At 45.0% G+C, this 11670-nt stretch overlaps 2 protein-coding genes across 4 annotated transcripts in view; one reads left to right on the forward strand and one right to left on the reverse strand.

The window, feature by feature from the left end:
- E2F7 (E2F transcription factor 7) overlaps positions 1 to 7953 on the reverse strand; it is a 39977-nt gene extending 32024 nt beyond the window's left edge. The window contains exons 1-2 of the mRNA XM_008256836.5: positions 7810 to 7953; positions 7002 to 7094 (exon numbers count right to left, since the gene is read on the reverse strand). Of these exons, the coding sequence (XP_008255058.2) occupies positions 7002 to 7094; positions 7810 to 7953 (237 nt within the window). The remainder of the gene's footprint in view (positions 1 to 7001; positions 7095 to 7809) is intronic.
- LOC138844401 (uncharacterized) lies at positions 7952 to 11168 on the forward strand. 3 transcript variants are annotated; one of them, XR_016216191.1, is made up of 3 exons: positions 7952 to 8305; positions 9065 to 9247; positions 11034 to 11168. XR_016216191.1 is itself a non-coding variant. In XM_089307475.1 (2 exons), exons 1-2 carry the CDS (start codon positions 7952 to 7954, stop codon positions 9140 to 9142), a joined length of 432 nt encoding a protein of 143 aa, XP_089163601.1. In that variant the 3' UTR covers positions 9143 to 9365. The 3 variants fall into 3 exon arrangements, 1 of the variants encoding a protein (XP_089163601.1); XR_016216192.1 differs by lacking the exon at positions 11034 to 11168 and adding an exon at positions 8849 to 8914 and having other exon boundaries at positions 9065 to 9200; XM_089307475.1 differs by lacking the exon at positions 11034 to 11168 and having other exon boundaries at positions 9065 to 9365.
- Positions 11169 to 11670: the final 502 nt, after the last annotated feature.

Genomic DNA, 11670 nt, shown 5'->3' on the forward strand with positions numbered 1-11670 from the left:
CCTGTGGTATAGGATTCACTTCCAGTCAACAGTATCTTAAATAATTATGAAGGTAGACAATTATCAGTGCACATCTCACTCTATAGCCACTTCATGCTCAGATTTTAATGGAGCAGTGGTTTAACTGAAAAGTGTTTTCCTTTAAATAAGCAATAGGTAAAAGATGATTGGAAGAAAATGGAGTTTGCATTCACAGGCTCTCTTGCTCCTCAGATTGGCAGAAGCTTCAGCCACGGTGACATTCTGCCCAGCATAAAGGCAGGCAGCAGAGGAGGGTGACAATATCTCCCAACACAGCAGCAGTGTGATCCCAGCTGACAGCGCTGCATCTAGACACCAGATTTCACAAAGTGCCTGCCAGTGCGCCAACCGGATGCCGGCTTCTACAAAAGAACTCTCAGGGAAATGATTCAGTGTTCCTATGGTGCCTGGCTTTCACATGCTTTACATGTATGCATCTCATCTGATCCTTGGCATATGTATTAGTATTTTTCCAGTCTACTGATGAAGAAACTGAGACACAAAGAGGTTAAACAATTGCGTGAGGTCACATATGAAAGGTCTTCAAAAAGTTTTTGGACAATGCATATTATGGAGAAATTATGCAAGGATTTCAAACGTTCTTTAATAGAAAAATTAACTTATCTTTCAGTGCTACTCTTCCATGAACTTTTTGAAGTGCCCTCATAAACTCTCTTTAGTGTACAAATCATTGGTAAATCAAGAAGCAGCTAAAAGCAGACATTCTGGAAATTCTGCATCTAAACATGAGCTTTTTGTGGGTGTAAACTGGAAATTGTCTTTTCTAGAGCTCCAAGAAAAGGTATCCTGCAGGTTATTGATACCCAGTAGTGTCTAGGGGAAAGCAATACGGGAAACAGTTAATGTTTGCAGAATTAGGGCCAGCGTACTCGCCTCTGCTACTTATCAACCGTGTGAACGTGGGCAAGTTCCTTCATCTCACTGTACTTTAATTCTTTCAACTGAAAATGAAATTCATAAAAATACCAACCTCGAGAGTTCTAAGTCTCTGGCATATAGTGAGCACTCAATAAACCTTAGCTTTCCCCCTCTTTCCCATTTGTGTTATCATCCCTCTGGCTCTTGGAGTTAATATAAGAGAGCGCAGCATATTGGTATTTAACTTCCTGGGTATGTGTCATGTCTCAATAATGAGACTACACTTGTGGAGGTCAGGGAGCACGTTCCGTATGTCTTATTTCTCACAATTTGGGGCCCAATGCCTTCCCATTACAGGCGCTCACAGAACACCATGCCTTGGTTATCTAGCTATTCCAAAAGGCAGAGGAGGGGGGTGGCTCAGGCTTGCTGGGTAGACCTCCTCTGCTGCTCCCTGGTACCTGTCCTCACAGGAACAATGAGTTCCTACTTTCTTCCTGGTGAGGGAGTGATTCAGAATGGATCCACACACTTCGATGTATTTTCACCACAGTTTAATACTTAAAGCAAGAGGGGTGTTAGGTCATGATTGTACTTACGTCTACATCAAACGGAAAAAGCAAGAACAAGCGAGCTGTGCTCCGAGGTCTGGGGTGGGCAGAATGTCAACTGCGGTCTAGTACTGCCCTGCTCCATTCTATCTTGCTCTCCTGACACTGAAGGTGGTAGTGGGAAAGGGACTGCAATGGGAATTTGCAAACCTGATTTGTGACTGCTCTGTTTCCATCTTTAAATTTTTTTTTTTTACTTGAGAGGCAGAGAAACAGAGAGAGACAGAGAGACACAAAGAGAATGAGTATTCCCATTAGCTGTTCCACTCCCCAAATGCCTGCAGTGGCCAGGACTGGGCTTGGTGGAAGCCAGGAGTCAGGAACTCAATCCAGGTCTCTCTGGTGGGTGGCAAGAACCCAACAACTTAAGTGATCATTAGAGTCCCCCAGAGTTCCCATTAGCAGGAAGCTGGAATTGGGCACTGGAACTAGGAGTCAAGCCCAGGAAGTCTGATGTGGGATGCGGGCATTCTAATCAGTGTCTTAATTACTAGGACCAACACCCACTCATTTGTATCTTCTTGATCCTAGACATATTACTCATTCTGTCTGGGTGCAAATTTCTGTATGTATAAAACAAGGGGTTGAGATTGATGTATTTATCTCTAAGATTCTCTTACAAGGCTACTCAGCTAGGTACTGGACACTGGACTACACCCAGATCTCTTCACCAGTCACTTACTCATTCCCTAACTGCTGAAAGCAATGCTAATGGCAAGCCCTTCATCAGACTGTCTTGGCTACAGAGGGCTGACAAGTGCAGGTTACCTCTTCTTGGTAGGTCTGTTCTGTACTCAATGGCTGGTAGAAGCTGCTCTAGTAAGTAAAAGCCTGGCCTCTTTGCTGCAACTCAGGACTACTCTGAAGGGTCATTCTGGAGTTTCTCACGGTAAGCCCAGATTTCCACTGCTATTGCATCACAGCTCTGCTTTCCTTTCTGTCCAGTTCTGCTGCCTTTCTTGCTTTTCTCTTAGGTGTTGATTCCAAGAGCACTCCCTAACAATGTCCCTGCACATAAAACTCCGAGTGACAGGTGTTTGCCAGGAAATCTAGCCTGCACTGCCTTGGAGGTCACTTCCTTGACTAGAGGGCTAGGTGAAATGTAACCCATCAGTCTGCCAGTTCTCATGCACAAATGGAGATGAGGTATCTTGGCTCAGCTGCCACAGGGTTCCTGGGAGGATCAGCTGAGACAGGGAAGGGGAAAGCACTGTCATCTGTGAAGCGCTTCACAGACGTTCATTATTATTCATAATACAGGACCAGCTCTATGACTACAGATAAACAGGCAGGTTGCTGCCGCAGAAAGGGCTTGATAGCTAAAAGACGTTGGTTCTTGTTCCACTTCTTGTCCCAGGTGTGACTTGGATGATGGTATCTCAAATTATATATCCAGTGGTAGGTGTCTGGCCTGGTGGTTAAGATGCCAATTAAGACAGCTGCATTCCATTCTGGGTTTGAGTCCTGGCTCCAAGTGCACACTCTGGGAAGCAGCAGATGACTCAAGTGGTTGGTCCTTGCCACCTGAGGGAGACCTGGATTGAGTGTCTGGTTCTCGGCTTTGGCCTGGCTCAGCCATTACAGGCCTTTAGGGAGTGAACCTATTGATGGGAGGCTCTCTCTCTCTCTCTGCCTCACAAACAAACAATAAGTAAAAATTCAATAAAATATGTAAGTCATCAGCCTTGTTAAGACCCTTGATAGTATTTCACCAAACTCTTTTCCAGTTCCCTCTCATACCATTTCACGTCATTCCCAGTTTACTCACTTTTCTTCAAACCTGCCCTGCACTGCATTGCATTTGAGCTGTTGTTCATACCATCTCTTTCTCTTTAATGCCACTGGCTGTGCTTTGCCTACTGAAATCCTGTCTACTGATCTAGGCTCATCACAAAGACCATGTGTTAACAAGTGTCTCCTAGCTATAGTCCAACAACCCTCCTTCCTTCTAGAGCACACTTTCCAGAAGGAATAATACCCACTGGGGTTCCTCAACCCACCATGGTCAGTTCTGATCCACAGCTCTCACCGAGCTCACCTTGAGACACCAAATCAAATCAGAGGCAGAATCTTACTGACGGTGCTGCCGCTCTTAAGACTGATGACTTCTTAGTTTCATTAGCAAACTCTCTGTCCTTGGCTTCTGAGATACTTTTCCTCTCTCCTGGCTCTCTTCATACTTCTGACTGTGCCTTTGCAGCCTCCTTCACTGGATCCTCTTTGCCGACTCTTACAAACTGCAGGAGTCTATACTTGGCCATATACCTCTCTCTCACTATTCACTTTCTCTAGGATAGTCAACCTACTCTCAAGAATGAGGGCATTTGGAAAAACTTGTGAAAAAAAAAGAGTCAAAAATTAAGTTGATTTTGGGGCAAAATATTTTGAAATCCACGCATATGAGGGATCTTCAAGAAGTTGGCAGAAAACGCATACTATTAAAAAAACTATGCTTGAATTTCAAAATATATTGCACCAAAATACTTACCTTTTAATTCCATTTTTTTTCCATGAGTTTTTTGAAGTATCCTCAAATCCAGCTTTAAAATCAGCCTGGACACTGACAATACTCAGGTTTGTAACTGGTTAAGACCTTTCATGAATTCTGAGATCAGGCAACCAGCTGGCTCCTATATGTATTTATTTACCAATACATCATTCAGGTATAAACATATCCCAAGGAGAACTCTTTTTTTCTCAACCATTCTTAAGGAGATGAGTAACAGTCAAAGAATATCCATGCCTACTAAGTCTGCGCACTATTCCCAAATACGCCGTGCTCTTTTCTACTTCTCTACTAGTTCCCTTCTTCTCTACTTGCCTAATCCATACCATTCACCCATTCCAGCCCTAGCTCAAGTGATAGTTCCATAGCTCCATCCTTAGCATTCACTTTATTGCCCCCAACAATCCATCTTCTACTTTTGTCATTCCCATATGTACTGTAAACAATAGGAGAGTCTTGTTTATAACCCCACAATTGGCCACAGTATATCTGAGTATTAAAAGTGAGAAGTCCTTTATATTTTAAAGAAAGTGTCTCCATAAATTGTTAAGAAGATGCAGGTCTAATACAGAACTTATAGATCGTAATCAATGTGTAGAGGCTCAAGAAAGGAATCCAGCAGGACCCCACTCCAGGAATCATATCCTCCAAAGGGATCCCAGAAAGATCAACTCAGCACAAGAGCTTCTGGTCATTCTAGAATCCTGAACATTACCTGAATGCCTACGCCCCCTGTGGTTTTCTTTGCCTAAAATTTCCATCTCACATACTCTTCTTCTAAGTTGAACTTCCTTCTCCATGAAGGCTTAACCCAAATGTTTCATCCTCTGCGAAGCTTTCCAACTCTTTCTGACCTCCCCATAAATGTGTTTCTTCCTCTTCAGTCCTGCCAAAGCACTATTACAACACTTACCAAATCACAGTACAGTCGGTTAGTTCTACACCTGGGTCCCTGACAGTCTTACAGATAGCCAAGGGCAAGGCCTGCCATCATATTCATCTTTGGGCTGTCAGTTTAATTCAGGACAGTGTGCAGAGTTTGTGCTGCTGGTGTTTTATAAAACCTAGGTGAGGGAGGTGCTGTACTGGTGTATCAGCTCCAATTTATGGAAGGAAAAAAATGAGACTTACGACAGGTTAGGAGATTTGTTAAACCACCATGTTCCCAACATCTGGAACATTAAGTATTTGAGGAAAGACCTTACAAATATATTTGTTTAAGGTCATGTAGCTAAAACAGTAGAGCAGGAAATCAAACCCAGGACTTCAAACTCCACATTCTCACTGTCTCTAGAAAACCTCCTTCCGTAACCTCACAGCAATGTGAAAAGGAGACAAAAGCCTTCCTTGCACCTGTTCTCAATGCTTGCCTTCTCCTTGAGGTGAAAACATCCCTGGTCACGCATTCTATTTCCAACATTTTAACCACTTTTCCAATTTCTTTTGAGTTATTTGTTTTTCTCCGCAGCTGTTACACTGTGAAAGGTGAACTGACCCAGGACTTACTGATGCTAAATAGAGTAGAAGGGTCTTTCTGTGAGGTACTTGCTACGTGGTTGAGCACAAGTCTAGGGAGTAGCATACAGACTCAAATTCTATATAAAGATAAATTGATTCTTTCAAGGTTCCACAACTCAAATCGTAAAGGAAAACAAGACATTTTGCCTGGCTATACACTTAAAATCTGGACAATTCCACCCTCATGTCACTTAGGTAATAAAAAAAATAAAGCCCTATTTAAAACAATAAAGCTTTGGTATATCTCTTATCCTAACAAAAAATAAAAATAAAACAAATGCTGGAGAAGTATGCAATTTCACATCTATCCAACATTAATGACTGTTAAGTACTCTTTGAAGATCACTATAACAGGTGCTTTGCAACTTGGCAGTTTCACTGTAGATACCAGAGCAGAATCAAGACCCAGTGAAGTCCAATGGCCAAGGAGGTGCTACTCTCAGTTTTATAGTCATAAAACAAGGTTTGTTATACCTATTTGTCTCTATTTACAAATGCTCAGACATTCACTACTAACAAGCTATCCAACTTTTTTAGTGGAGCATGGGCTGGTTAGTATTAACTGTGCTGCTGTGAGTAAGGCGATGGTTCAGATGCTGTGATGGCCAATTTTTTCTCATAATGTCCCTTGGATACCACCATGGTCTACTACACAAATCAGAAAAGGTACCCAGAAGGAGGAAATGGCTCAGTGCAAAACTAGTGAGAGCACTGTAAAATATTCATGTTAGTGAGCTTTGTCACTTTACCTCCCTAAATGGGACACACAAGTCATACTCTCAGGGTAAGGGACCAGTCTCTAGGAGCTGGCTCACTGGTATGAAGACACATTTCATAGCACTTTGATAATCCAACACTACAGTAGTTACAAAAGTCTATTTTCCTAGTCCCGGTCGGGACGCTCCCGGTTGCTCCACTTCCAATTCAGCTCTCTGCCGTGGCCCGGGAGTGCAGTGGAGGATGGCCCAAGTCCTTGGGCCCTGCACCCACATGGGAGACCAGGAGGGAGCACCTGGCTCCTGGCTTCAGATCAGCAGCCATTTGGGGGGTGAACCAATGGAAGGAAGACCTTTCTCTCTGTCTCTCTCTCTCACTGTCTTAACTCTGTCTGTCAAAAAAAAAAAAAAAGTCTATCTTCCTGGATCTGAACAATCCTGCCAAGCATTAGTCAAACCATCCTTACCATCCTTAACAACTGTACTACAAATTTTGATCACTGTGTTCAGCATCTCTCTGATTTAAGTTGGTTAACCTACCTTGTCTTTCAAGTGCACAATGACTGAGACTAGAATGGAAGCAAGAATGGCTTGCTTGGTACCATTTTTAAAAATGTTTTAAAATGTTCATCAAAATTAATCATGATGCTTGCAGGACAAATACAAGCGGCATGTTGAAATAGTTCACTGGGCTAGACATGAGTCTCCTTAATAGCTTAAAAATTAATTAAGGGGGTTGTGTGTGCTTACCTTATGTGCATTTTCCCCATCTTCAATTGTAAAATCCAGTCTGGGCTGCCTGGGGTTGATCAAGTCTTTTAGTGTTAAACAATTTATCTCCATCTGGAATGCACAATGACATTAGATATGTCATCTTCTCTCCTAGCAAAATCATCTATTTGGTACTCCTTCGTGGACATGAACTTCCCTTTCCCCAAATGCATCCTGGGAATTCCCATTTCTCTCTAAAACTACCCTCCAGTCCTCTCTTAAATTCACACGAACAAACAACAACATTTAAAAAAGTGTGCTTAGTAATTACTGAAAACCTGGAAAGAACAAAAAATCGACAAAAATAGTAATTCTCTATGCAAAACCAACAGGGCAAAATAAAGTTACCAAGCAGGGCGACTGTTGGGCAACTCTGTCATAAAGTACAGGGTCTCCCGGGTCAGTTAATTTTGGCGCAAAGAACTGGGAGGAATTCTGCTAAGAGGGGGTTTGAATGGGGGGTGGGGAGGGAGAAGGAAACCTGATCGCTTGATCAAACCCACTCAGAGCTTGGCGTGGCCCGCTTCCAGGCCTCCAGACAGACCCCAGATATAAACCTTTCCATCGAAACAACCAAGTTGTGGGTAAGGGCCAGTCCCCTCTAGAGCCTGGCCGCAGAGAGGGCTGGACACTGCGCAGCCCCTGCAGGCGCAGTCCCGCGTCAGAACACCTCGCTGCCCGGCACTCGGGGAAGTGCTGGGCTGGCAGCCTGGCACCCAGGCAAGAGGGGTTCCCTCTGCCCCCAGTTCCCGCCTCCCCACCAGTCAGGGGCCGCACGCGTACTTACTCCCGCTTTGCGAAGGAGGCTTTCTACCTCTACAGGGACCTCCACGGCCCCACCGGGATGCAGGACGCGGGTGCAGCAATCAGCAGCCGGACGGCGGCATCGGAAGGGGAGAGCGAGGGGCGCAGACACCCGCTCCGAATGCATGCGCCAGCGAGAACCCCGCGGCGTACGGGCAGCGCCAGCGCTCCGACCCGCCGAGCACGACTCCAGCCCTGGATCCCAGTCCCCGCTAAAACACCTCCTCTGGCGCCTTGAGACCGAATTTGAGAATCCACCAATCAGCGGCGGCTGGCGGGGTGGCCCCGACCAATCGCGCGTCGGCTTGGCCCGGGCTCGCCGCCCCTCAGAGTCTTGGCGCTCCGGGTCGCGCGTTTCGCCCACACCCGCCCAATTGTTGCCGCCGCAGCCCCCTCCTCCTTCCGGGTACCTGGAAACCTCGGGCCTGGGAGCCAATTCCTGCCGGGGACGCGGGCCCGGGCGGCCGCGGGAAGCCAAGGTGGGGGCGGCGCGGGACGGCGGGAGGAGGCGGAGGCGGTGGCGCCGGGGCTCTTTTGTTATGCGTAAAAAACCCGCTCGGTCCCCGCGCTTTGCCGCGCCCCGAGACCGCGGGCACAGGCAGGGGAGGGGAAAGCAGATGGGGTTTGGAAAAACGATACACACACCCTGGATGCACGCCCCCGCCCTCCCCGGCGACCTGCGCGGGAGCGGAGCTGCCCAGACTTGCCGGGCGGGCTCCTGTGCCCGGGACGCCGGTGGGCCCCGCGAGCCCTGGTTACCACCTCAAGCCGCGAGCAGATGGCACGCCAGTTAGCCCTGGACGCTGGACTGCGAGCCCCGGCCAATTTTTTTTTTTTTTTAATCCGGAAATGTTTCTTGGTGTTCCCTTTTCAGAACATGACAAATAGGGAGAGAAAAGTCTCTATTAAATAATTCTTTACGGTATGGACTCCTATTCTGGGAAACAGTCATGAAAATTTCCTCAGCATCGCTGACTTGTATTAAATGTTTCACTTCCTTCACTTTGCGTTTCTTGTTGAAGCTGTGAATGTTGGTGGAGACACCTGCGTTTTGTATAGACAAGAATAGTTTCAGAGAAATGGAAAAGGTACTACAAAGAGTTTCCGTATGTTAATAGTTTCAGCAACTATTAACATCTTCTATCTATAGTTGTTATAATTAGTGAACCGATGTGGGTATGTTATTCTTACCTGAAGTCATTACCTCTTTTTACCTAATGGCTTTTTTTCTGTTCCAGAACACCACAGTCCATTCCGTCTTTGCGTCTCCGTGGGCTCCTGCCTCTGACAGTTTCCCCCACTTTCCTGGATTTTGATGACCTCAGCAGTTCTAAGGAGTACTGCTCTGTTGGATACTGCAACAGCCTTCTTTAAAGCTGTCTGCTCAACATTTCCCAGAAACCCTATGCTTTTCAGCACAGGTAACTTTCTCGTGCTCCTGTCTGTCCCAAGGCGCCACCTTCACTGCTCACCCCTAAAAACGTGTTTTTGCTTTTTTTTTTTTTAATAAACTGTGAGCACAACTCATTGTTCAATCAAGTCCTTCACTTTGTACTCTATTTTTTACTTTCCGAATTTTTTAGTTTGTATGTATTTTAGGAGGCAGAGAGACACAGCAAGAGCTCCTGTCTGCTGGCTCACTCTCCACATGCCCACAGCAGCCAGGAGTAGGCCAGGCTGCAACCCGGAGCTGGGACACAGTCTAAGTGGGTGACAAGAACCCAGTTACTTGAGCCATCACCACTGTTTCCCGTGCTCTGCATTAACAGGAAGCTGGGGAGAGGTGCTAGAGCCAGGACTCAAACTCAAGTACACTGATATGGGACCCAGGAATCAAACACTAGGCCAAATGCCGGTCCTCACTTTGTACTCTAGATTGCTAGTAAGTACAACTTGAAAACCACCACAAAGTCATATGTTAAAAAGACCAAACAAGCATGCAGCACATTGAACATAAAGAAATATAGCAATAATAATAAAATTTGACAGCTTTTGGAGTAGAAATAATGGTTTGAGGGGCGGGTGGTGTGGTATAGTGGGTAAAGCCGCTGCCAGAGATGCCAGCATCCTGTATGGGCTCTGGTTTGTGTCCTGGCTGCTCCAGTTCAGATCCAGCTCCCTGCCAATGCCTGGGAGAAGCAGTGGAAGATGCCTGGGCCCTTACCACCCGTATGGGAGATCCTGGCCTCAGCCTGGCCTAGTGCTGGTCATTGCGGTCATCTGGAAAATGACCCAGTAGATGGGAAGATTTCTTGATCTCTCTCTGTCTTTCTCTTTTTCTCTATAATTGACTTTCAAAATGAATAAATAAATTTTTTTAAAAAATTAACACGTTGAACTGAAGCCTACCTTGTAGGTAGAAGCATTACAGAGAGAAATATAAAAACAGCAGTTTATTAGTTTTTTCCCTTATGTGGAAGCAGAAAATTTAAATAAGGAAAATTTTTTCCCAATTGTATTAGTTTCCTGTAGCTGCTGTAACAAATGATCACAGACTGGCTGGCCTGAGAGAACAAATTTAATCTCTCAAAGTTCTGGAAGCCAGAAGTCTGAAATCAAGATGTTGACAAGGCCCTGCTTCCAGGAGGGCTCTAAAGCAGAGCCTGTCCTTTGCCTCTTCAACCTTGTGGCTTTCGGGAGGGTTGACATATGGCTGCCTCACTCCATTGTCTGACCCCACCCAGTAGTTACACTGCCTCCTCTTCTGTCTGTTAAATCTCATCTGTGTGTCTCTTATAAGGACAACCGCTCCTGAATTTAGGTCCTGCCTGGATTATCCAGGATGGTCTCCTTCCAAGATCATCAATTTAATTTGATTTGAAGGACCCTTTTTCTAAATAAAGAGATTAAGACATGGCTAGACTATTTCTGGACCACTACTCAGCCATGTAGAACAACTTTCAAATGATCGAAGTCCATTCATTTCTTCAATATTTCAAAATATTAGTCATCATTTCTTTGGGGTTAGGCAGTTTTATAGACTTTTTCCTAACATTTTCAGTCAAAGTACTTTTTCTATTTTAATTCAAACATGGCCTCTCTTCAAATCAAGAAAATTCTGCTAATCTGTAGCTTCAGACACTTTTGATTTCATTTATCTTTTAAAGCTAGAGTGACCTTAGATTTGGAAGTAAACTGGAAAGTGAATGTTGCTTGACAAAGTCAGAGATATTATTCTAACTCATTTGTTTATATTGATTGTTTTAGGTCCCAGAATGTGTAAATACTGTCATTCTCTGAGTTACTGAGTTGATGTCCAGTGTCAGCTGTGAGGTGGGCTAGGACATCAAGAATAGTCCCTACCTGTGGCTTGATCTTTGCCTGGACATGGTAGCAAAGGTAACTGTATCTTTCACAGTGTCTTCACAGATTCAGAATGTGCATCCCAACAGGCAGATGGAAATTCCATCACCTTTTGTAACAAAGGCTAAGATCAAAAGTAGCATTAGTTCTTCAGTACTCTTTGGGATGAAGTAATCAAGAGTTCACATAAGGGGACAGGTATGTGTCACACCTGTCAGTGAAGGAAGAGCCAAAGGATTTGGGGCCATTTTTGAGAACTGCCACACCAGGTGTCATGCCAATTAAGATACAATTCTAACTCAGTAATTTAAGATTCTGGAGCCAGTGTCTGACCTAGCAGTTAAGATGCTACCTAGGACACCTGTTGCATCTCAGAGTGCCTGGGTTTGAGTTCCGTTTCCATTCCCAAATCTAGCGTCTTAGTAATGTGCTCCCTGGCAGTCATCACATCAAGTACTTGAGTCCCTGCCATCCATGTGGGAAACCTAGATTGAGTTCTGGCCTCCTAGTTTCAACCTGGCCCTGTCTTGGTTGTTGTGGA

This window comes from Oryctolagus cuniculus, chromosome 11, assembly GCF_051225735.1.
Source record: "Oryctolagus cuniculus isolate XC-2025 breed Fujian yellow rabbit chromosome 11, ASM5122573v1, whole genome shotgun sequence".
NCBI classification, from domain to species: Eukaryota; Metazoa; Chordata; class Mammalia; order Lagomorpha; family Leporidae; genus Oryctolagus; species Oryctolagus cuniculus.